Source organism: Mchenga conophoros, linkage group LG23 (genome assembly GCF_057382185.1).
Source record: "Mchenga conophoros isolate Kocher_MC1m ecotype Shallow Benthic linkage group LG23, M_conophoros_male_GT1.1, whole genome shotgun sequence".
NCBI lineage: Eukaryota > Metazoa > Chordata > Actinopteri > Cichliformes > Cichlidae > Mchenga > Mchenga conophoros.
Window position 1 is genome coordinate 1369592 of NC_140547.1, and position 26512 is coordinate 1396103.

The 26512-nt window shown below is 47.5% G+C and overlaps 1 protein-coding gene across 1 annotated transcript in view; it reads right to left on the reverse strand.

Annotated features, from left to right (window-relative positions):
• The window catches only part of insrb (insulin receptor b), a 77100-nt gene that overhangs the window by 14681 nt on the left and 35907 nt on the right, over positions 1-26512 (reverse strand). Inside the window, exons 3-9 of the mRNA XM_085264505.1 lie at positions 10158-10366; positions 9933-10066; positions 3599-3738; positions 3283-3427; positions 1285-1499; positions 1067-1193; positions 695-945 (exon numbers count right to left, since the gene is read on the reverse strand). Coding sequence (XP_085120631.1) covers positions 695-945; positions 1067-1193; positions 1285-1499; positions 3283-3427; positions 3599-3738; positions 9933-10066; positions 10158-10366 — 1221 coding nt within the window. The remainder of the gene's footprint in view (positions 1-694; positions 946-1066; positions 1194-1284; positions 1500-3282; positions 3428-3598; positions 3739-9932; positions 10067-10157; positions 10367-26512) is intronic.

Genomic DNA, 26512 nt, shown 5'->3' on the forward strand with positions numbered 1-26512 from the left:
TTCTATTTTCCTCACTTTTTTAAAGGATAAGCTGCATGCCGTGAAGCTTTTGGCTAACAGCTCTTTTGGAATCAGTTTGAGGTTCACACAGATTATTTTCTGCCTGTCAGGCGGCTTATGTTTGGCTTTTTTTACAGATTCAACTAAAGAAATGTGTTTTTGCTGCAGGTAACAGAGTGTCTACAGGCACAACTGAAAAGCGGCTCTTTGCTAAGTCGTCTGGTTCATCCCTCAAGTTTGGTTCCTTTTATGTTCCAATGATTCCTGGTTCATGGTCAGTGTTAAGAGGTTTAAACAAATAAAAATGATCAGGGACAAACACTGCACAAACAAAAAGGAAAACTTTCAGAGAGCCTGCTCAAGAGCACTTTAAAAAGTTACAATAAAGTCGAGCAACTTGGAAACAAAATATAAAGAAATGAGTGCTGACAGTAGTATGAGGGCAACACCCCCCCTCATCAAGGAAGGTTCATCCAAACGTGAGCAAGGTCCCAAAGTTGTTTCAGTTTAAGCCCAAATGGCTTCTTAATACATCCCATCATATAAAACAATTAACAACAGTTGGAGTGTTTACAAAAAGCCCCCCAACAGAAGTCCAGAGTAGTTTTACACAATCACTTAGAAAACGTCAGATGTTCTACAGTCATTGAAGTATCCATCAAACACAAACGTCGGTGTTCATGGCGTTACTCACTGGAAGCATCCGTCTGAACGTAGATGATCTCGGTCTTGGCTCCGTGGACTTGGTGCTCATCAGACGCAGACAGCTGCGTTTTGACCATGATGGCGTACTGGGTCCAGGGCTTCAACGGTCGGATCAGGTACCCCGGGTCGTCTGCCTTCTTTCCCTCCGTGGAACGAGGCGGCGGATCGACATCGGCAATCACCCAGCTGTTAGAGCCGCAGGCGTCCTGTCCATCAAACTCGGTGACGTTCTTATACGGCCTGTTGCACATGGAACGAAAACGTCCCAACATTGTTAGGCATCCGTGTGTCAGACAGACTGAAGAGTAAAGTGTTGGCTTTTGTGTGTCCTCGTCTGTACACGAAGCAATGATTTACTTACGCCTCTTTGTAGAGAACCATGAATCCCAGCAGGTCCCTAAAGTCTGCTGGCCAGAATGGCTCCCACCTCAGTATAATCATATTCGACTTGGTCTTTATCAAAGTGAAGTTCAGCAGCTTCGTCTCACCTAAAGGACCAAACACAATAATCACGTTCACGTTAGTTTTTGGTCAGAGCAATCCCAAAAACAAGGCAGTCCCGTATTCTGGTGCTCTTACAGGAAGCTTGCTCCCCGTTGTTGCGTAAAGCGATGTCGTTCTTTTGGTTTCGATCCCGGGTTCCAGTCACCGTCTCCATCTTTCGGATTTCAGACATGCAAAGCTTAGAGTTGTAGTGGAAGAATGTGCGACCACGCAGGATGGTTAGGTTGTGCTTGGACCAATCCCAAAGCTCACGGAGGTTCTGGTTGTCCAGCGCATAGAAGGCATAGGCCCTGAAAGAGATCGGACATCAGAAAAATCAATCACTCACAGCGAGGAGACGAGAGGAGGGGGGAGGAGACAAGAGGAGAGGAGACGAGAAGAGAGGAGAGGAGAGGAGACGAGAAGAGAGGAGACGAGAAGAGACGAGACGAGAGGAGACAAGAGGAGAGGAGAGGAGACGAGAGGAGAGGAGACAAGAGGAGAGGAGAGGAGAGGAGACGAGAAGAGAGGAGACGAGAAGAGACGAGACGAGAGGAGACAAGAGGAGAGGAGACGAGAAGAGAGGAGACGAGAAGAGAGGAGACGAGAAGAGACAAGAGGAGAGGAGAGGAGACGAGAGGAGAGGAGAGGGGAGGAGACAAGAGGAGAGGAGAGGAGACGAGAGGAGAGGGGAGGAGACAAGAGGAGAGGAGACGAGAAGAGAGGAGAGGAGACAAGAGGAGACGAGAGGAGAGGAGACGAGAAGAGACGAGAGGAGACGAGAGGAGACAAGAGGAGAGGAGACAAGAGGAGAGGAGAGGAGACGAGAGGAGAGGGGAGGAGACAAGAGGAGAGGAGACGAGAGGAGAGGAGACGAGAAGAGACGAGACGAGAGGACACAAGAGGAGAGGAGAGGAGACGAGAGGAGAGGGGAGGAGACAAGAGGAGAGGAGACGAGAAGAGAGGAGAGGAGACAAGAGGAGACAAGAGGAGACGAGAGGAGAGGAGACGAGAAGAGAGGAGACGAGAAGAGAGGAGACGAGAGGACACAAGAGGAGAGGAGACAAGAGGAGAGGAGACGAGAGGAGAGGGGAGGAGACAAGAGGAGAGGAGACGAGAAGAGAGGAGAGGAGACAAGAGGAGACGAGAGGAGAGGAGACGAGAGGAGACGAGAGGACACAAGAGGAGAGGAGACAAGAGGAGAGGAGAGGAGACGAGAGGGGAGGGGAGGAGACAAGAGGAGAGGAGACGAGAGGGGAGGGGAGGAGACAAGAGGAGAGGAGACAAGAGGAGACGAGAGGAGAGGAGAGGAGACGAGAAGAGAGGAGACGAGAAGAGACGAGACGAGAGGACACAAGAGGAGAGGAGACAAGAGGAGAGGAGAGGAGACGAGAGGAGAGGGGAGGAGACAAGAGGAGAGGAGACGAGAAGAGAGGAGAGGAGACAAGAGGAGACGAGAGGAGAGGAGAGGAGACGAGAAGAGACGAGAGGACACAAGAGGAGAGGAGACAAGAGGAGAGGAGACAAGAGGAGAGGAGACGAGAGGACACAAGAGGAGAGGAGACAAGAGGAGAGGAGAGGAGAGGAGACGAGAGGAGAGGGGAGGAGACAAGAGGAGAGGAGACGAGAAGAGAGGAGAGGAGACAAGAGGAGACGAGAGGAGAGGAGAAGAGACGAGAAGAGAGGAGACGAGAAGAGACGAGACGAGAGGACACAAGAGGAGAGGAGACGAGAAGAGAGGAGAGGAGACAAGAGGAGAGGAGACGAGAAGAGAGGAGACGAGAAGAGAGGAGACGAGAAGAGAGGAGACGAGAGGACACAAGAGGAGAGGAGACAAGAGGAGAGGAGAGGAGAGGAGAGGAGAGGGGAGGAGACGAGAGGAGAGGAGATGAGAAGAGAGGAGAGGAGACAAGAGGAGACGAGAGGAGACGAGAGGAGACGAGAAGAGAGGAGACGAGAGGAGAGGAGACGAGAGGAGACGAGAGGAGAGGAGACAAGAGGAGAGGAGAGGAGACGAGACGAGAAGAGAGGAGAGGAGAAGAGAAGAGAGGAGACGAGAGGAAATGAGAGGAGACAAGAGGAGAGGAGACTTACTCTGCCTCGAGCTGCTCCCCCCTGATGACACGCAGTTTGCGGAGGAATGAGAGGGAGACCAGGGCGTAAGCTCTGCGGATGGTCAGGTAGCCTGTGATCTCTTCAATCTGACCCAAACTCGCCTCCAATTCGGCTGCTATGTTATCTATAAAGACGACAGTTCATCACATAAACAGCTACCAGCTGATGAGAGCAGACAGAGGTCAGGTACATACAGATAAAGGCTCAAAAAGTTTTAACAAAGGGGGGAAAGTCAAGAAACCCAAGTAATGGACAAGAAGGCGACACGGAGAGAGAAACAGGAAGTGGTACTCACTGCCTCCTCGAATCTTGATGATCATGTTGCCTTTAAGAATGGTGCACCCCCTCAAAGCCTGGGCCGACGTTACCGAGTCGATGGTCTTGTTTCCCACACACTCTTTAGGACACAAGCCCGCACACCGTGAGCAAGTCAGCCTACACAGAGAAACACACAACATCAAAATCCTAATGAACGAGCTTTGTGTGCGAGCCACGACTAGCTGAAGGTCAGGACTTCTGGAGACAACGTGGACGCTGCAGAGAAACGCCTTCGGTTAAAGCAAACAAAACTGTTTTCTGAGCGAAACACACAGAAAATGCCTCAAATGTTTCTGCGTGCAGTTATCAGAATTGGAATGAGGCAGGAATGCTCGGTGACATAGCGGAGCGCCGTGGGTCGGAGCCGGGGATGACATCGCAGTTTTAAACAACAAGGACGAATCTGTTCAGCGGAGTTTTTCTGAGGTCTATTCAGACTTTCTACATGGGCAGACATCCATCTGCTCTGTTATAGCTGCTGGTTCTTCTCCCTTTGTCCAAAGGAAATTAGAAAACAAACACGAGCCAACATTCAAGTGTCTAAAACTGCAGTTCCTCTCATGTCCACTTGAGGCTGGCTCCAAGAATGAGTCAATCCCCACAGACGTCCACGTTAAAGGCTAAAACGGAAATGTGGATTGATGACGAAATGGTTAAAATCTGTCAATATCAGTATTGACCTCCAACCGGTATATCGGTGTATTGGTGGGGCATACTTTATATAATCATATATATCTGTTTTTAATGGAAGTGACGGTGGTGAATCAAACAAGAAACCATCAAACATGCGCTCAATAAGCTGCTGCACTTATGTGAATCTCTATAATTCTCTCAAATGATTTAATAACCTCTAAAATAAAATGGTTTATTTAACAGGATTAATGTTCTGCCGCTAGTTTTAGTGCAAAAAATATCACAGAGAAAAGAAACAAGACTCGCGCGCCAGCTGCAGCTCTCAGAGCGATGTCCTCCCACTGCAAACGTGCTTTTGCACGTAATCATATGCACACGCACGCACGCGGCGATGAGGCCTTGATAGCGCCCTTCAAGAAAATCATTCACAAAAGGCCTGGCATGTGCAGCGAGTAGTCTGGTACGTGCTGCTCCATTCACAAATGAGCACTGTTTATTTTTTTGATGCACTCTCAAATGAGCAGAATCCAGCTTTCATTTCCACCCTCGATGTCCCCACCCACCTGCTTTAGCCATACACGCTGCACACTGGCTGAAGGGCAAGGATGCCTCCATGTATACTTCCCCATTTCCTATTTTGAGGGAATCGAGGATGTTCAGTTATAATGTTTTTCACGTTTGCTTAAAAAAGGTAGAGTGCATGTCAGCCGGGGCAGGGGATTGCTCTGGATCATTAGAAAAGATACCGATCACCAAACTCAGGCCCCGGGGACGTCTTTAAAGGAGCCCCTGTGCCCAGGAAGCAGCCAACAAAGGAAGCTGTTGTACTGCTATTCATAAGCTCACCCTGCTTTAATTCTGTGCAGCTCCTATTATATTCCCTCTGTGCAGGAAACACAAACGCACATACACGCAGTTATCCAAAATAAGCCCCCCACCCCTCCCAGACAGCCAGGCTGCGATGAAGACCCCATTTACCACAGTCACAGTGGCATGAAACACCCCACAGGTACTGCTTTTGCCATCTACGCTGACAGCTCCACGCTCGGCTCCTCGTGGTTTCCACCTTATCAAGCTCCTCATTTCTCGCACTCAGTGGACGAATCATTCTCTGTGACTTGTGAGTGAGTGGAAATACACTGTAATGAATTCTGCAGAACAACAGTGACTTTTAAGAAAAGCTCCAAGCATATTTTGTGTCTCTTTCTCCCACATGGAAAATTGTATATTCAGCTCCTCAGAAGTAACGCTCTAGTTGCAGCGTAGACAGAATGTTTTGGGTCGTTGTAGTGAAAAACACAGACACACAGGCAGACAGGCGGCGTCCGACCGGAGCTCTTAAAGGGACAGCGTTGATCCGTCCGGCTGAACTCTGTGACTCGGACTCCCCGAACCGTCGAGAACAGAGGCTTTGGTTTGGAGCGAGCGTACGTGCACACACAGCGGTACTGCTGTCACATCCAGGAAAGAGGAAACTCTTTTTAGACTGGCAGAGGAGGATGAAGATGCAGTTATGAAGCGTTTCTTCACATTATCTTAATATAACATAATACACAGTATAATAACATGCACTGAACCACCAGCACTTTACATACCTCTGTAGAAATCATCCACATATCTCACTTACCTGCACTGCTGTATAATTCTGTGTAAATAATCATTCTGTACAATACGATCATTTTTAATTCTACTTAATTCTGCACTTCTGGATGGATGCAAACTGCATTTCGTTGCCTTGTACCTGTGACGTGTGCAATGACAATAAAGTTGAATTCTATTCTATTCTAATATCTACCTGGAAAAATGAAGTACAGGGCAGCTTCCATCATATCTAACACCTCTCATGTCGTTGTTGTTTTAGATGCGTGCTAACAGCGCTGCACATGCACACATGCACATATGCACACATGCACAATGCTGGAGGCACCAAAGGGAGGCAGGGTCTCCTACTCAGCAGTCTGTTAAGAGTCCCAGCAAAAACATGATGCAAACCGATGGGTGGGCCATGCTCACGTTGGACGGCGTGGGTGTGAAAGCAGTGGCGGACGGGGCGTGCTCGTGTCTGTCTGGGTGGAGCTGCTGCCAGATGATGACACATGTTCTCGTTATAACCAAAACAGGCTGTAATGTCGCAAAAATCAACAGATTCCCAATGACGACGTGGACATCGAGCCTCGTTCCAGGCCGTGGACGTCACCTGGCGACCAACCAATATTTCCATTTTGTGTAGTTCATTGGCACATAACAACCAAGGCATTCTTGACATGCCTGAAAGTATTGCCCAGGATTACGCATCGATGTGCAAGGACGCACAAAAAACATGCGCACATAAAGGCTGCCGTTCGGCCTCGGGGTGTGTGACTGAGATTTACAGCGATGCTCTTTTGCGTCTAAGCACGCGATATTCCCCGCAGGCTGGCGAGATGCATTTCTCTCTAAAGCGCGTGACGATTAAATGCTGTTACCTTTTCTGCTGTTTGTACTAAAAGCTTTAAAACGCCTTCGTTGGTATTGTTTATCTAATAAACACACAATATGACTCCGTCTTCTCTGTAACATCATGTCTGCACCTGGAAAAAGTAACCCGTCTGTACACTTTGCTGGTAATGAGCCAGAACCTTCTGCACGTATAAACACTAACGTGTGTTTGTGCACGTGAAAATATATAAACAATAAACGCACGCGCACAAACGCAGGTACGCCAGAAAAACACAAACACCATCAATCATTCAGCCACCTGTGGCTGCAGCGCACAACCTGCTGCTGTTAGAGCCAACGCTGCTTTTCCTGTCACACTCGCCACTTTTAGTCTTTCTCAACAGTCCTAACCATCTGTCTGCAAACTTCACTCCACTTCTTCTTCACGCTAGGTGACGACCTTTTGCAATCAAGAAGTAAATAAGGACGATGGACTGTTTGTGCAAAGCTGTGTTCAAAGAAAATAAATAATTAAGTCTGAAACGCGTCACTATCGATAGCGTCGGCCACAGACAGACTGCGGGAGGATTTCTCCGAGCTGCTGCTGAGACAAACGTGTTGCCCTCGCTGCCTCGGCTGTATGTGTGTGCACTGGAAGTAGAGCTGGGCGATAGAACGATAACGATATGTATCGCGATATAACTTTTACTCGATAGAGAAATTAAGCTATCGCGATAGACCTCGCCGCTCTTGTCCTCTTTTTTTTTTTTTTTTTTTTTAGAAAGGTCAGCCAATCCAAATTCAGTAGCGCAGAGCCGAACCAATCACAGCCGCAGCGTCACGTCGCGTGACTTGCTACGTACAGCACAAGTGCCAAGCCGCACGTGTGTTTGTTTGGGAAGCAGCCAGCGGGTAATGGAGGAAATGAGTGTGCCGACTAGAAAAATCAACCGAGCGTGACCGAAGAGAAAACAGATGATGGTTCCAATGAGATTGTCGAACGGAAGAGCCATAGAAGTTCCGTAGTGTGAAGGTATTTCAGCTATTTCAAGTCTGACAAATAACAGAGTAGCGTGCACTGTAAATTGTGCCGAAAGCAAGTCTGGAAATACAATAAACTGGTGCATGCGTCACACTGTGCGCCACGTTATTGTTTCGGTGAAATGAATTTCTACAATACTGTTAATTGTACTCTCTGCAGTGTTTAAATGCTTACATATACACACAGTTACTGTCCCTCCACACATACGACTCGGTTCTGCTTCTATGCCCCAGCTTTGTTTACTTTTTCCCACCGAGGAATTGACAATTTAGTCTGTTTCATTTGTTCTATTTTGAAACTTAAACGCTTTAGCGGCTGCCTTTTGTGTAGTTTGCAATATTTGCCTTTATTTATCTGAAAAAGTCTCAGGTTCCTTAAGTACATCTACCCTGTTGAACTTATTATGGGAAATAAATATTTAAAAACAAGCTGCTGATTATTTCACATTTTACTTGTGAGCAACGGCACATTTAAATCTTACAAATATAGTTATTTGGCTTATATCGTGATAGATATCGTTATCGCCTGAAATGAAAAAAACATATCGTGATATGAAAAAATCTCATATCGCCCAGCTCTAACTGGAAGCATGTAAACACACGCTTTCTTCGAAACAAACGCACGTCCTCCGTGTTTAGCAACAGCTACGAGACAGGATGTTCTTCTCTCCTTCACCCCCTTTACTACAAGTAGAAAGCTGAATATGCTGTGAGGTAAACAGGTTGGACGTCTGTTTATTAAAAGCTCTTGTCACATTTAAGACATCAATAAGACGAGGTTACACGTGCACTGTGGAAAACTGTAACCGGTGTTTCGACTTTGACTCTTCGCCTGTCTGACTTCAGTATATCTGGTTAACAGAGACGACTGAGCTGAGGCTCCAGATTTCTAACGTCGGTCACAGCGATGGCCGCCGCTCCCCGAGCCTGGATCTACCCGAGATTTCTTCTTCCTGTTCATAGGGTTGGGTTTTTTTTAAACGCTCCCCAATATCGTCGAGAGTTTGCTTTTAGCGCCGTGATTACCAAAGTGTGGGCTGCGGCCCCATGGTGAGCCACGGAGGTACTGCAGGTGGGACGCAGTCAAAACTGAAATTCACGTTAAAGACATACAATTATGTACAGCTACATGTATTTCTATACATTTATTAAAAGTGGTCATAGGAGGTGGTTAGTTTGTGATATTCCTCATTACTCTGACTTTAATTTTCTGCTCCTGTATTGAACTTGGTCTCCTGGCTGTATATGACCGTGGCACTGCTGTGTGGTTACTTTTCATTTTTTAGGGTCTTTATCTTCCAAAATAAAGAGTCTTAAGGGAGAGTTGTTGTGAATTAACATTTTTATATATGTATATATAAATAAATAAATAAAACTGACTCTTAAACCCTTTCTGAAATGCACACAGAGTGTTTTGCTAAATTTCACATGAAAACTGCAGGAGACGCGCTCACCAGCACAGACTGTTTAAACATCACTGGGAGCACAGGACCCTCATATGTGGTTTCCAGACGAATCAAAACTCTCAAGTGTTTTTTGCACGCAAAATAAAACCTCATTTAAGCAAATTAAAAACACATAATCTCCGTACTAAAAGTTTTATAAACTTCTCTGGACAGCGTTGTGCCTTCGCCGATGCAGCTGAGTAATCACCGAGAACAAAATGTGACGGAGGCCGTGAAAACAAACCGGGGACGTATTTGCAGCGGCTGAGATCAGAGGACTAATTTGCATATGAAATCATGTAGCTAATGCCTAAATGGAAACTGTGTCTTCAGCGCTGCGAGGTAACTGCTCCTGCAAATATTGCCTTTTCTTTATTTGATGTGCTGCTGAGTTTGTGACTCATCCTGCTCAGGTTTCCAGTGAAACAGTAACGCACGGTTACTAAGGACTGCACAAAGCGGGGCCAACAATCACATACAGGTTGCCCCATGCCTGCGTGTGCTTTGCTGTATTTATGCTCTTTGTCCCATTTCAGATTTGGTGAACACCTGAGCAGAAGACATTAAGAGGCAACACGAGGAGAAGCTGGAGCAGACGGGGACTTACCTGCATCGCTACATAACTTATCGAGTGTAACAAACAAATGTAAAGTTCCCTTCTGTGCAAATGTGTTCGGTGACCACAGAGTGGCGGTGGGATGACATTTACAACCATGTGACGACAGCTACCATCAGCGAGGTTTGTGCGTGCGTTTGTGTGTCAGCCAGACGTACGTAGTGGAATTTATACTGGAATATCCGGAAGGGCACTCTGGGATACAGGCTCCGCTGTGGATGACGTATTCATGGCAGCCCGAGTCCCGGTCCTGGTTTTGTTTCCGAGTCTGCTTACACTGGTTGTGGAGGTCCTGAGTATATGAACAAGTACAACAAGTGGGGGGAAAATGTAATTACACGAGTTTATTAATGAACTGGTGATTAACTGCAATTATTACCAACCTGACAGAAAGCAAAGCTGACACAGCGCCACCCTCTGAAGATATAGTATCCAGGAGGACATTTCTCTACGCAGGCGTTCCCGTGCTGGAGGTTCCTGCAGGCCACGCAGCTGCTGGCGTTACCCGGCTCAGAGCAGCTGCCCAGGCACTGGTCGTGGCAGCACTGGCCCTGGGGGGTGCAGGCACTGTGCTTACAGTTGTCCACGCACACTAAAGGAGACGAGCAGAAAGGAGGAAGAGGCGGTTAAATGTGAGCTCATACATATTCTCCTCATACGCGTTTTATCCGGCTTCCCCCGCCGGCGTCACCGTTCGGACAGCTTCTGTGACGAGCTCAAACACAAGGCTGCGCTGACAGCTGCTCACTGCTGCTCCTTTTAGCATCTCACAGCTCACCAAACATCACAGCGAAATGGCCACCAAGCTGTGGTTCGCACTGATCTGAGAGCAGCGAGTGAACCGCGTGCATTTTGGGTGTTTATATCCACACGTGAACTATAAACAGGTGTGTATGTAGTTGGCCTTTTGTTATTGCTGCGGTCGCTCAAAGAGAAAACGGGAGCGTGCGCAGCCATGAGGAAGAACACAAGATGGAAAACGTCTGACCTCCACACAAAGGTCAAAAAACCCAAAACACGAGGACTTCCTTGTTCGCTCGCTGGTATTTGCACCACTGACTTTGTCATCTCATACCTGAGAGAAGCTACAAAGGCTCGTCTGCTCTTCAGGCACGCACATCCCAGTGTTCACTGCAAGTGGATACTGGGATACTGGGAGGGGTTGAAGGAGCAGAGGGGGTGTGTGTTTGTATGTGACGTGGACTGAACTGACTAACATGTTATTAGTAAGTATGCGCTTTACGTACTTCATGGACACATGACTGCACAAATCAAACCAGCTCAGGCTGGAAAACTGTACGACTTCACCTGAGCAGTTTACGCCCGAGGGTCAGCAGCAGCCCACGTTGCCAAGGAAACCGGCTTAATTGCTGAAAGGCTGAACACTATGTGACACGGGCTCACGCCAGAGTTTTTGGACCTATTGGGAAAGAGCCTAAGAGTCAGCTGTGATCAGATTAGCAGTCCGGTCTGACCCGCTGACTGTAGTAGTCTCTGACCACAGACTCATTAGATCTCACGTTACACCGACCACCAACCTTTTTATCATCGGCGCCCACAGCGCCGATAAACTGCCCTCAGCTGTGCAGTGGAGAAGTGATAACTGAAGGCTGGAAGTTGGTCTTCATAGTAAAATATTGGCAATAAAAGAAGATTGAACTGATCAGTGTTTTAAGCCTGAAAGTTCAGCAGGTGTTAGAGAAGGTGGTAAAAACACTGTTTCAGAGAGTTCCCCTTAATTCAGAGCCTGTTCAGTAAAACACGTCTCGACCGGACGAGCCCTTCGGTCATCTCACCGTGTCCCCGGCGGGTTCAGCTCATTTTCATGTTCCTCTGTCCTGCTTTAGTCTGGAGGATGAGGGCTCCGTGTCCGTTAACCCACGTGACGTGTGCTTGTATAGCGTGTGCGATGTCTGAATTGATCGCGTGAGCCGAGCTGCGATCGCTCTTCTAGCAGCGAAGAACTGAAGGGGAAACATTATTCAGGTGTCACGCTGATGAACAGCCTAAAAAGGTGCCAGGGGGGCAATGTTTGCAGCTTTTGTGGGATGCAGCCTCTGTTGAGGACAACTCTTGCTGCCAAGGTTACATCCAGGGCCCCCACCTTCCCACCCCAGCATGCCTCCTTTTGCACGAGAGGGCGGCCCATTGTGCTGCCTGAGTAAAAGCGGAGGGGACAGACAGGGTTGTGGCTAGGGGTGAGGATGGGGTGGGGTAACGAGGTTAAAGAAAGGAACAATAATGAAGGGAGCAGCCGGGGGAAAAACCCCGGAGAGGGAGAATGACTAATGCAGGGAAAAACACCATCTCCGTCCTCTGGGGTAGTTCATGCGGAGGTCGCTCCTCTACATCTTCTTTACTAAGTGCCGTTAAGACGCCGCCGCTGCGCACAACCGAGAAGAATGCACAGCTCCTCCCCCGCCCTCACCCTCCACTCCGCCGCATAATGGTGAAGGGGAGGGCTGATCCAGATCCATGCCGGGGAATCGCTCCAGCCCTCTGGATCCACCCTAAGCTTTAGCCAATGTGCTAGCTGGCTGGGGGAGGCACCCACTGAATGGTCTCTTCCATGTTGGAGGGGAGAGACTCCCAGGGTTAACCCTGGCCGTGCTGGGACAGGTGGGAAGGAGCAGATGCAGCTAAGAAGCCAACACGCCAGGGAAGACCGGCTGCCGAGGGGGGGGGGGGCGAAGCTAAAGGCTCGATCCGTTTACCCAAAGCCAGAAACAGAGGCTCATGTTTTTCAATCAAATCCACGAGACGACAAAATGTCTGTTATTCTTCACAGAAGCAGCGTGCAGTTTGCACATGTGCAGCACAAACACACCACTGCAGCAGGACCGTGTCTGCTCACACTAACGCGGGTTAGCTACTATGCCAAACACGCTCGCTCACTCATCCCCTCCTACTCCACTGTCCTCTCCATCCCAGTCTCACCCTGCCCTGCACCACTATCTACCGCTCTATCTGCCTGCCTGCCTTTCTAGGCCACTCTGCCCCTCCCACTTTCATTCATACAGCGCCTTGTTTTGTTTTCATGCTGGCTGGCTGGGTGGGGAAGGGGAGGGGGAGGCACGGACGAAGGGATGATTTCGCTGGCACAACAAGACGAGGAGGCAGCATCCTGGAGAGGTTCTCTCTCATTAAGCCAAACACAAACACACGTAAAACCTCACTGTGTCATTGAATCATTTGCCCGCCTCCTCCTTACGCATGCACACAGTTCCAGTAAAGGTGTTTAAACGCGAGGCGTGATCAAAGGTGTGCTACGTTTACCTTTCATTTGGCCACGGCCGTAAAAGCCCCGGCTGCTCGATCCTCGGGGGAGAACGCGGGAGAAAGCCGGGCAGCCAATAGCGTGCAGCCACACACGCAACACTTCCTGCTCATAACACTTAAAACCTCCCCTTTAATTGGCCGCGGTGTCTACAGGCAAAGAGCTGGGAACAATAACAAACAGGTTTTTACCCCAGAGCTGCTCACTCAGGACACGCACGCTCTTACTCATCCACACACAGTTTACTATATTTGGCCACGGTGGGAGTCCTGAGCTCCAAAAGCACTGCTATAAATGCTTCGAGTGATCTGATGTAAGATATTTGTCCTGAGGGACTGGAGGGAGGGGAACGGGTGTAAACAAAAACACGCTGATTGCTGGGAGGGACCAGAGTGACACCGGCGTCGTCAAGAAGCACGAAAGCCACGCCGCCGTTCACGGAAATGCAACACAGGCTACGGAAAGAGCAGAGGGGGGGAAGACAGGAGGTGGAGAGGAAGACAGAAAACAGCTGACGTGAGGAAGCAGAAGGTGGAGGAGAGGAGAGTCGGGCTCTGACGAACACCGTCCGATCTTTTCTAACCCTTTATGCTTCGAGCCGATATTCCCCCACAGGTCACACACACACCAATCACGCCGTCTCTCCTGTCAACAATCAGTCTAGTGGCTGAAGTCCGAATGAGCGACTGCAGAATCGAGGCTGAACACCAGTGTTTGAACAAGCCCGTCTGTTCTCTACTCATTTTACCTCAAACGAAGAAGAACAAAGTCTTAAATCCTTGTGAAGCACCACAGCAGGTTTGTTACAAAAACAACCATCCGTGGCATAAAACAACAAAACTTTATTCGTTTTTAATCTGCCAGAAAAACGTACGCCGTCCAGCACTTTTTATTTGGTGAGCTGTTGCCAAAGAAACGAGACTAACTTCACAGTGCAGCGAACCAGAGGAAGAGCTGCAAACAACGTTATTCAAACGAGCTCTCAGGAACTGATCGCCGTTTCCTGAGAAGCGCTCCGTGTATCACTTCTAATAAGTAAATACTGAGACAGCAGAGAGGAAAAACAAACTGCAGGCAGCGTATCGCCACCACAGCTCCTCCCTTTCCATCGGCGTTATTTTTATAATCCCGTGGATCCATCACCGAGTCAGTGACCGTGTGACGCTCACACACTGGAGCCCGGATCCAACATGTTTGGACATCTAAATGAAACCGGGTGGTTTACCGAGCCACGGGGTCTGACTTTAGCATCAGGTGTGGGGTTGGGTGGTGCAGCGGTGAGCAGGGTCACCTTACAGCGGGAAGATTTTGGCTGTGAACCTGCTGCTGACCTGGAGGCTTTTTGGGACGATGGACTGTTTGTGCCAAGCTGCGTTCAAAGAAACGCTCACGACCTTTATCTATAACAAGAAACCTGATACAAAAGTGACACGAAGAACAAAGGGCAACATGTGTGCTGGCAAAATGAAACGAGGCTGGGTCACCGAGGGTGGAAGTGGCTGGAAGAGCAGGGCCTGGTTCATCTCGGACACACACGAGTTCAGCCTTCGCTTTAGGTCAAACCTTAGAAAACAGAACACACACAGGCTGTAGTGTCATTACGGCCTGTGTGCTTTGTTTTTTATCAGGGTATATACCTCACAGCGCACTATTCTCTCCTATCGCACGCTCCTGCCACATATCTGACATGCCCGTCTCAACATGTCGACTCTTTCCACTTCCATAAACAGAAGCGTTCTGCCGGTCTCCCCAAACGAGTGTCAAGAAGCAAGGCCCGAATATCTGCACCTCCTTCTCTGATAGCCCGTCATCATGACCCTGCAGCACCCCAATGGCCGAACAAGCACACGCGTGCTTTATTGTACAGCCGTGCAGCTATAGCGCTCCTTCTACAGCTGCGATTCAGTGCTACAAAGTTTAATCGAAGCGTCCATCGATCGCAATGAAAGGAAACTGAGTCTGTGAGAACGGAGAAACCTTTTCCACACATGGCCAGACTTACTGTTTTTCCTTATCTCTTGTGATCTCCAGCTCGGCCTGCTGCAGCTGAAGCTCTCCTTAACGTGAGGCTAATTCATTTTCACGAACGCAGACACGAAGATAAACAGTTTGAAAAGGGGGGAATGTGGTTTAATGAGCGCGGTTTCGCTCCCCGCTTTGTCTGTCTGTTCATCGATTTCCTCGTCTGTGTCTTCCTGTGCGCCGGCCAGCCCTGCTGGCCCGTCCTGTTACCATGGAGATGAGTCCAGACATAGACCGTCTGCAGTAATTAGCTGCATGCTCCCAACAGGCATTTTCTTAGATTCCCCTCTGGCTGTGTTCGTGTCCTGTCTTTCACGGTAACGCCTCACCTTCCCGTCATCTCTCTGCCCCGTAAAGATTTACAACCACTTTGACCTTTTCCACTCGGCTTCTTCTTCTTTCTTTCCCCCCCTCTTGACCCTCCTCGGCACCTTCCTTTCCCTCGGTCCCACCCCACCGTAGTGCGTCTCGTCGCAGGTGATAAATCACCCCGCCGAGAAAACCCCAGTCACCGGATCTCACTGCAGATGCTCAGGGTGGAACTGAACTCACACTCACACACTCTCTGCAACTTTCTGATGCTCGTGTCGTTACCGACCTCCGAACCTACTGATCCCTGTTAACCCTTATCCTGCGACGAGCCACGTCTCCTTGCTCCCCCCTCCTCTGTGACGCAGCTTTAATTTGTCGCACTGCCACCAGCTCGAGCTTTTCTGACATTAGACGCAAACATGAAATACGCCCGCAAATAAAAACAAGCCGGGAACACACACACACGCACACACAGAGTGGTAGACAAAACAGTCAGACATCACTGAGATCAACATAAACTCACACACACAGAAGTCTTGCAGGATTTGCTGACTGGGTAGTTTGGTGGGAAGGTGATGGAGAGACACGGCGGACAAAACATTCATCTAGACAGTGAGACACCTGCATCACAGACCTCAGGATTTTCCTTAACCCAGAGGACTACTCGCATCCACACACACACACACACACACAGCCTTTAACAGTTTACGATGAATCGATCGTGAAAGCGACCGACGAGGAGGAAATAATCCCACAGGCCCAAACTCTGCCGTCAGACGGAGGAACCTGAACACCTGCAGCTCCTGTTTGTCTGAAGCTTACATGTAAAACACTCTGCAGACGGTGACTCGACACCTTTGCCCGGCGCTGCTCGGTGCCGTTTTATGGACCGTAGCTGTTCTTGGATAAATACCCGTCCACATCGGGTTAATTTAATCGGCGGTGCTGCGCCGTGGCCCGCTCATGACTAAGGTGTTTTTTAAAGCATTCTCCTTCTGCCTCAGCCGCCCATTATCTCCTCACATTAGACACAGAGAAAGTCAAAGACAACTCAAATTGCTCTCTCTCCTCAAGTTTTTCAAAGGCCCGATTGTCACAGTTCTCCCTTCCTCCTGTCCTCTTTCCTCACTCCGTCCTTCTTTCTTCCCTGCCTCCTTTCCTCTTTCAGGCTTTCTTGTATTTCAGGGGCGTTGAGTTCGTGTAGACCTTCCGACCGAGGCGAGGGCTGCATGGAGTCCAGGATGCCAAGAAACTGACTTTTTACTGAAGCCTTGAAAGGACATCAACAAACTGTATAAGTAATGAATAAACAGATTATCTGATTAAATTCTTGTTATTAAGACACAAATGAACCACTTAAACTTTTGCTTGTTGTGTGTTTCTCTGGTTGATAATATTTAATGTACAAACCAATAATGAAACTGGACCATGTGGTCTTTATTCAGCGACACGATGAAAGCTGGAGCCAAGTTTCTGTTTTCCTTTAACTGCGTTACACTCGGCAGCACAGATGCTGCGTGCAGATTAAAAGGTAGCAGCGAGCATGCGGGCAAACGTGAAGACAAACACGCACAGAGCGTCTGCAGGTAAACACGACGTCTGCCTGAAATCAAAAGCAGGACAAACAAGGAAATGATTTCACACAAACAAATGAACAGACAAGAAAACACGAGCGCGCGCACAAAGCTCCGTGCTGGTGTGTTTGTGCAGGCCGACCAGCGGCAGCGAGCAGCAGTCACAGTGTGAGGCCAGGGCGGGATGGCCGCAGTGCAGATGCTGGCTGTCCTATTTCATATTCACAGCATAGCACTACATAGAGCCATGGTGCATGGGGAGAGGTGTGCGCACGTGCGTGCACGCCCAGAGAAGAGCACAATGTGGATGCACATGTCAATCGTGCAGCTTCAGAAAAGATGGGAGGGCTTCTAAAGACTTGAGGAATTTCAAGGGAACGCTTCGTTCCGACAGATGGAAAAATATAGGCGGCAAAAAACCAAAACAGCTAAAGTTGAAGAGCTCTCAGTTAAAAACATGCCCCCTCTGCTCTTTTTACAAAAATCGGAAGACTCCCATTCTGCCCGTCTCCTCCTTCCACTCGCTTCCCACAGGGCCTCAGGAAGAACCTTTTAGTCTGGGAGGAAGGAGGGAAACTCTTCATCACGACTCGGAGAAACAGGCCTGTCACATTCCCAAACTGAAAACACAGCACACGGCTCACGTGTTGCAAACATGTTCTAATGACATTCCTTTGTTGGAAGAAAACAGACCCTTCCTTCGTGCCCTTTAACCCCTGACCCGACACAACAATGGTGGTGCTGTTGCTGCTTGACTAAAGTCTGGAAGAATTACATTCGATAAAGGGCACAAATCTTTGTAACGTAACAGGCTGACAGTAAATAAGATCAGGTGCACAACGGTGTGTAGAGAGCAGCCACCGACCTGAAACGTACCTGGTTAAAAACTGTAACATATACAGATTAGAACATTTTTCCCAAGGAAAAATAAAGCTGTGGTTATCAAACGGCGAGAGCCATCTTTCCATCAGCGCAGCGAGCAGCCAATGAAAACAGCTGAGACACCCGACCATGGTGTCTCCGGGGGCCGGTGTGGCTCATCATGGAGGGTGTTAGTCATAATCACAACAGTGACTCAGACTCACATGGATCAGAAGACTTTGGGAAATATCGAGACATCCCGTACTCTGGCGTTTCATCACGTTCCCCTTTTTCTTTTGTCCTGAACTGGAAGTGCTGATGACACCAGTCAAACCTCAGGACTGAATCCACCAGGAGAGAAATGCGTCTCTCCCACCAGCACCGACTCTGCTCCAGTCCCACCTCACTGTGAGCGGCGGCCGTGATGTCATTTCTATGCGACACAAACAGAAGCCAACGATGGAGGCGATGCTACGCCGGCTTGTAAACGTCTGCACGGTGTTGATTTAGGTGCAGCCGTTACCCTTGTTGCCAGGTTTCAAAAAATGGCGGATTTGAGTCTTGTGAAGGAGTCGCTCTCGTGACTCATCCTACCACGTCACTCAGGCTGCTGATGTCACATTTTTGGCCCAAGTCATCTCGCTTCAAACCTCAAAAACCTAGCACGGTCGAGTCGAGATAACTGCGACTGGAAAAGAGCGTTGGACGTGCACTGACGGGATTCGAACTACCGGCTACATCTCTGGGAACAAGCTGTGCCATCAGGTGACCAACAAACGGTTCAACTAAATCCAAGTGTCCCAAAAACATCCCGTTCCTGTGTGAACAGGAATAAAACGCATACCACAGAGTTTACATGTTCAACAGGACCCTAACGTCAGCTGACTGGGATGATAACTTACTGCTCGCCGATCCACCACTTCAACATTAATGCAGCGCACGCCGCTCTGAAACCTCCCCTAATTAAAATCTTAGTTTCAATAACTGCCAGAATGAAGAGAGTTGCCATAAGCACACAATTAACTGCCAAACAGAGAACTGGGGGATTACACGCGTGTGCATGCCTATAACGACAAGCTTTACATATGGAGGGGAGGAGATGCATCACTACAGCTTACCAGGAGCCACGCGTATCATGCAGCAGCACCTAGAGTGATATGGACGCGCTAGAATAAGATCTGATCTGACTCCCTGTGCCCTGGCATGACGACGGCGCTGACAAGCGCCAGGAAGGAAAAGCAGAGGCCAATGCAGCCTGCGCGAAATGCACGCAGCGATACGGACACACGGGAGAGGCGACGGGTGAACGGAAGGTGGAGGGCGAGGCGGAAGGGTGAAGCTCAAAGGGAGGAAAACGCGCTGAAAGGAAAGATCCAGAAAAAAGCCTGGGGTGCGAGGGGTCGAGCAGGCGGTGCAGGCACGCGGCCACTGTGGGGGAAACACTTAGCGAAGTACGACAACCAAACCACGTGGATTTACCAGCACAGAGCGGCAGGACTGCGTCCCCTCCCCCAGACTCGTTTTCCTCTCCTCGAATTTGTGGGGCGTCTCCTCAAAAGCAAGATTAAGTAGCCGACATTAGGGCTGCCACGATTAGTCGACTAGTCACGACTGATTTAATAGTCGACGCATCGTTTGAAGCTTTGTAAGATCACAAAAGACGCAGGAATAAGTAGCAGGATTTAAGAGTGTAATAACGGACTGAAACAGAAGATGGCAGCACTGCATGTCCAAGGATGCCAGCTGCCGTTAAACCCCGAAGAAGAAGAAGCTGTGTCCCAGAATTCATAGCGCAGCCCAGCTTAGTTTCCAACAATGGTGGCAGCTAGTTAGTTTTAATGTTACTCTTATTATTCTTTCTGGGTCACAAAATAAACGTTTAACATATTTTCAGGCGAGAATGTAGCTGTGTAAACCTCAAATATCTGCTCAGTTTATCAGGACACCACATATTTTCAAAAGCGCTCCGACGTTTTCGGAGATGTCTGTTACCCACTAGCTCGATAGTTAGCCGGGGGCTAGGCTAACTAGAGCCGTGAGAACACCGGACTCCGGCAAATCTTTTTCAAACCCACCACCATCTTTCGCTACTCAGGTTAAACATGACATATGAGTCACTTAGATAACTTAAAAATGTTATTGTTTGGCTTTCTTTAGTATTTTATTTGTTCCTGAGTAAATCGGTTTGGCTGAGATTAAAGTTATAGTTTTTGCACAGCTAAATAAACTTCAAGCAGACAGCTGATTATCAGAAGTGTGAGATGCTCAAGAATTTACTCCGGTGTCCTGTTATATTTTAGATAGCAAGGAGTTTATTAAACTTCACCGAAACAATCTGCAAATTTCATTAAAATTTAATAAACTATCATCTTGTCTTTATTTTTAGTTAGCACAGACCTTAAACACTTAAAGCTGTAAGCTAATGATAGTTATATAAGAGCAGATGCTGCTGGTGCAATAAGCTGTACGTCCAATGGATGATGATCTGATTAGTCGACTAATTGCAAAAATAATGGGTGACTAATCGACTATCAAAATAATCGTTTGTGGCAGCCCTAGCCGACATGTTATTCACTTACAGAGTCATTACGATGATTCGTGACTCTTTGCTTTTCTGTTTTGCAGCTTAAATCAAAATCAAATACATTTATGGTCTATTTAAAATATCTAAAATATTACCAACAAACATGTTCTTGCATTTATATGGACACCTGAAAACTATAATTAATACATTCACTCACTCTGGTTTACGAGCTGTTATCTAAGTAAACGCCCTCAGAAGTATCAACACAGCTGTTTGAACAAATTAGCAAAACAAATAAAACTTTGCTTTAGCGTAAAAACATTATTTGTAAAGAGCACTACATGAAATATTGAAGCCCGTCATATATCTGCTTCAAAGTACGTGACAGGAAGTCCAGGTTAGTGCCACCCTCACCGTTTCTGTCAGGAAACCTGCCGAAGCTGCTTTTTCACCGTTGGCAGCAGAAGACAAAGAAACAAAACCTTTAATTTCTGCAAATGTGAGTCTGAACTGAGTAATCCTGAATTCTGCGTTTCAATATTCCCTCAAAGTATCCAAAAAACAAACATCTTCATGTTTATGGCCCACTTTCATGTCATAAATAATAGGGGTGGGGAAAAAATCGATACTGTGTAGCATCGTGATATTTTGTTTGCTAATAATGTATCGATACAGGGACGGCACAAATCGATATTTTGTTACAGAAAAAGGTTTTTGTGCTCTGACTTCAGAGCATGTTGATCCTTTTTCTGAGCAACAATCCTGACACTGTCAAATGTGTTTAACTTTTTTTTGGCAGAAATAAACATGACAGTTTACTTATTTTAATTTAAGACATGTTTTATTTTAATTACGTTTAAAACTTTTTTATTTAATGTAAAATTATATTTTGTTTTAATTTACTTTCAAATTCTTCAGTTGCTGAAGGGGCTGCATAGTTTTCATATTGCATAGTTCAGAATAGCTGTAATTGTACCAGATGGTTTCAGTTAAGTTGGACTAGACTGTAATACAAACCGTTCAGTTTGTCAACAATAAAACTGAGATGAGAGAAAGACTGAGTGTGAGACTTTGATATTAGATAAAATTAATATTGATGAAGTTTACCTTTATGGACAGAATCTGAATATCGCAAAATATTTAAAAAAATTGCAATAATATCGTATCGTGCGTTAAGTATTGTGATAATATCGTATCGTGGGATGTTTGGTGATTCCCACCTCTAATAAATAAAGGACACGGTATCCTCTCTTCTGTAAAATCAGAGTGAAATAAGAGTTGCACAATCAAAATAAGTGAGTCTTTGGAAATGACAGAAAGTGTTTTAAACTCCAGATTGGTACAAATCTACATGTGCGTGTTGGACACCTGCAAACGAGCTCTTTAATTCGTCTACGACTTTATTCCAACAACACTGGAGGTGCTCGCCTCTCTTATAGCTGCAGTCTGGGCCTAACGTGGATCTTAAGCCAGACTGAGGCACATGGTGTCCCTTCAGGGGCCTGGGCTGGGGGAACAAAATCAAGCTGAGGGATTTTCCCAGCAGGCGACTTCTGGAGGAGAACCATCCAACCACAAAGGAGTACCTGTTTGTGTCATAACACCATACGTGTGTGCGTGTGTGCGTGCACAGAAATAATAATTCATACCAGCGTGAAGGACAAAAGAATAAAGAACACAGCACATACAACACGGGGGGGGGGGGGGGGGGGGGGGGGCTGAAGAGGCCCTGCTCATCCTTGGAGGTGCAGGTGTTGTCAGCAGAGGCCCCCTCCAACCGTCAGTGGGAGTGAGTGGGTGGGTGTGTGGGTGGTGCACAGAGAAACACAGCAGCCAGAGGTAAACAGGGAGAAGCCGAGCTGACATTGTTATTTATGCCTGTTGTTACCAAGAGACGAAAACGCTCTGAAAACTCAACACTGCAGTTTAAACACACCAGTTTATTTCTCTGTAGCACAAACTGGTGAACTGGGCCTAATTTCTGAGGCAACAGCAGCCTGTTTATCCCAGCGAGTCTCACTCAAGCATGGATTTGACCTCAATGTTACTGCAGCCTCGTGTTCCAGTGTACACCGACTACTTTACTGGTTTCCATCCTCTCATCGTGCTGAATGCTGAGAGACCCGAATGGCAAACACTGTATTCAGTGTAAGGAACGTGCTTCACAGGATCCTATTATTATAACACGGCACGTTGCAGTCATACAGCGAGAGCATTTCTAAGAAATAAGCACCAGAGTCCACGCTTGAGCTCCTAAACTCGGCTCTGTCTTTTCCCTGTGACAGACTGAAAACGACAGCTTACGTACTTCAGCCAGACTCCATCCAACCAACGATCCTCGAGCCCCAACTGGCTCAGAATATACCGCACCAAGGCCAGCGGCGTGAACAACATCACGCTCCTAAGTGGAGGTGTGAGCGTAACATCACACATTAGAGTAACTGAACCACGAAGCAGATTTACACACAAACGTAGCAAACAATGAAAGACAAGAATTTTCTCTCGAGCTGCTGCCAAAACAAACACGATGAGAGCAAACAGAGGAGCCCGGCGCCCTGCAGCTCCGCTGGCTGCTGCACCGCTGTTATTCTAAGAAATGCTGCTGGTGTGCAGATCCGTGTGTGAGCGGGAGGAAGAACGTTCGCATGTGATGCGCGGGGAGAAGTTTGTGGAAGTGCACTTTTTATATAAACCGCTCCAGCGCCCGTCGCCGGGGAGCGATGGGAAAAACGTGAGCGACGAGCTTCGCGAAGCACGCAGCTCGCTTGGCTGCTCGCGGCGTAACAAAATAAGCAAGAACAAAGTGTTCAATGAGTTTTTAGTCTGCAGTAAAACCCGAGCTTCTGCGGCCAGCTTCTAAATATGATACTCGCTTCGACACCACAACGCCGCTGTACAACAGATGTGATTCTCCGCCGCAGAACATTGGACAGGCGGAGGTAAACAGTAAAAAGTAGAATGAGGACTAAATTAAATCAGCACAGAGGGGAGCGTCTGAGCGGTCGAGGGGAGACAGTAAACAGGTGCCGCTGACCGATGACATCAGCAGCCGCGGCCAAGTTCACCTGTCGACAGGCTGACCAAACGTAACACAGAGGAGACCGTCCTGTATCATCCTCGCCGTACACAGAACTGTGAGACCAGAACGCCGGTGCTCATTTCTTTATATTTTACTAGGAAAATAGAAGATAGGTGCAGCCACTTATTCAAACCTGCATGTAAAGACAGGATATAAGCGTGAACTCTGTGAGACGAGCGCTCTTTGCCTTTCTGTGAGAGGACGTTCAGAGCTCTTTGTTGGATGTTGGCCGCCTTTTTGTTCTCGTCTCTGTCGAGATGATCTCACACTGCTTCAGTAATGTGGAGGTCATGGCTGATTTATTTACTTATTTTTGATCCAGGTTTGTCTGTTTTACTGCGTTAACAATGGTGCCGCCCTTCCTCGTAGCACATTTCTGATGCTGGATGTTTTTCCTGTGACCTTCAGATACTCTTCTGCCCTTCATTTGTGCTGCTTCCTTGAATCTGAGATATGCTTAGTGCAAAAACATTGCTTTATGTCTTTTAAACTGTTGTCTTTGGCAGAAATGGAACAAATTATTTGCGTACAATTAAAAACCGGTTCTTTGCTAAATTATCGGTTGTGTGCAGACACAACACTGGTTCATTGCTTAGGTTGGGTGTCTTTTTATGCTTGAGAGATTCATAAGCGAGTGCATAAGCATTTCTATGAAAACGGTCAGGTACAAGGACTAGACTGAACATGAATGGAAAAGCAGCCGACGTACAAAGAAAAACTTTATAAAACCCTCGTGAAAGTCTGGCTCCTCTGACGCAAAATACTAAGAAATGGGAGCTGGCTCTAAAACAAGAGTAAAAAGATTTACAATGAGCTGAAACTTAATGTTGACATGAATCAGTTCAGCTGGTAGCTGAACTAACATCAGTTTGGTTTGCTTTACAATTCAGCCATAAAGGCTTTAATGAAAATAGGAAACATAATTATTAGTGTTATTATAAGATTCAGTCAAATTAAATCAACTTTACCCTGTAAAAAAAAACGCAAAATGTCAAAATTATTTCAACTCCAATAAAGATCAATTTCAGTATTTCTCCTGAAGATCAAACAAACAGCCACCATGCAGATACGATCATCTTGAACTGGCGAGACGCTCCATGTGTCGTAGCTACTGACTCATTTATCTCCGTCAGCGGTATACGTGAGACAAAGAGCCGAGAGCATCTGTCTCAATCAGCACGTGCAGTATAGCGCCAGACAGTGCCTCCTACAGACATACGTCCAGTCGAAGACAACTAGGAGCTGAGTTTGTCATCCAAGCTGTTCTCCACATCCATCACTGCTATCCAATAACGAGAGGGGTCGCAACCGCAGAGGCGACCTTGAAGGCGCACAGACTCCGAGCTGCATCAGAGGGACCGTCGATGTTCAGAAGGACGCTGGTGGACGTCCATGCAGTCGCAGGCTGCTCCACTGACGCAGCGTCGTCTTCAATATTAAACAACCAGTGTACAAAGTTTCACGAGGTAAAATATTTGTCGCAGGTGCAACAGATTATTTTCTGCTTTAACCGACAAACAGGAACCCGTCCCAACGCTTCCACCTCCTTTGTGGTAATGCCGACCATCGCCCTCTTTCTAGCCCCGGCCCAGTACCTCAGTGTTCCCTTTCTTGCCTCCTGGGAGTAAAAGAGGCACAAAAACAGCCAATGGGACGCAGCTCTGGCCTTGCTCGCATATTTGCACATGGACATTAAAACTCAGCTCGCAAACTTGCATCCTTGTCCCCCATGAGCTCAGTGGAACCAGCCCCCCCTCGCTCTGCTGTTATTGGTCGAGGCAGGCAGCAGGAAGAGAGATGTTTGGCGATAAAGGCGACTTAACCCAGCATTCCTCCTGGGGGCTTATATTTTATGTGGGAAACAAGCAAAGCCATTTGTCAAAGGAACAGCTTGAACTTCACACTCATTTTGCAATCCCAGCACCGTGTATCGTGTAAAAACAGCAGCAGTATAAACTACAGAAGGATTCACTGGAGAGCTTTTCCCCTCCTGGGTTTCTTATTTTAGAAGCAGCCACACTGAGGAAACAGCAGCTCCAAAATGGTGGTTTGTGTACTGGATTCGCTGGCTCGTGGCCCGCTGACGGACGGTGTTGTTGTTGTCATGTGTCCGCTAATGTGCGCCGCTCCTCGCTCATGATTGATATGATTTACAGGATCACATGCTTGTTGTCCACACGCTGGAAATACTGGTTCCACCTGGTTCTCATTAACCTAAACTCAGAGTCTGTTGGTCAGATGTTGCTACACATCACACACTAAAAGTGGGAAACTGACAGCACATGACGGCAAATTCCACACGGGGGAAAAAAAGATCCTCATTCCACTCCGTTCATGTCAAGACACAAATCACACGAGGACAGATGATATACAGGCTCAGTGCACGCACAGGAACACAGGTGCATCGCTCTTCATCCAAAATACCAGCAGACCACAGGTGTGTGCGGCGCACTGCAGCATGCATGAGTGACAGGCTGCGAGCAGCGCCACAGTGCACAACCTTTTTTAGTCGCAACAATGCCTTCACGAGGCTAGAGCACGCTAAACATCAGCTGGGCCGGACGTCACTCTGCGGGTGATACGCGCACATTCATCGTAAGAGACTAGCTCACTAGTTCATAATCTAAATTAAGCAGCAAGCAACGAGCACTACTCAATGTCATCGTCAGTATATATAAGTGCAGAGGCTGTTTAAAAAGTGGCTTTGCTGCTTTGACATAACTAATCCAGCAACACAACAGATGGTGGAAAAGCTGGTTTTTGCTTACGTTTGACTTTGGAGGCAATAAGAGCAAAACTACAACATAAGAAGACATGACAGCCGCTCTTTTCTCCAGGGTGTCCAAATTTCATAGCATGTGTAAACACGGTGTCATGCAGATGTGCAGCTGAAATCTACAGATGTTCCTGAAGGCCTCACATGCAGTTGTAGTCAGTCAATGTGAAAGCTTAAATCTCAAACACACAATGTTAGGTGGTAGTAGTGTATACAAGCTGCTGCTGTCACACATTTCATCATAAATATGTGTGACATATTTTATCCATATTGTATATTCTGTATCTATATATGTGTATATGTGTATATATGG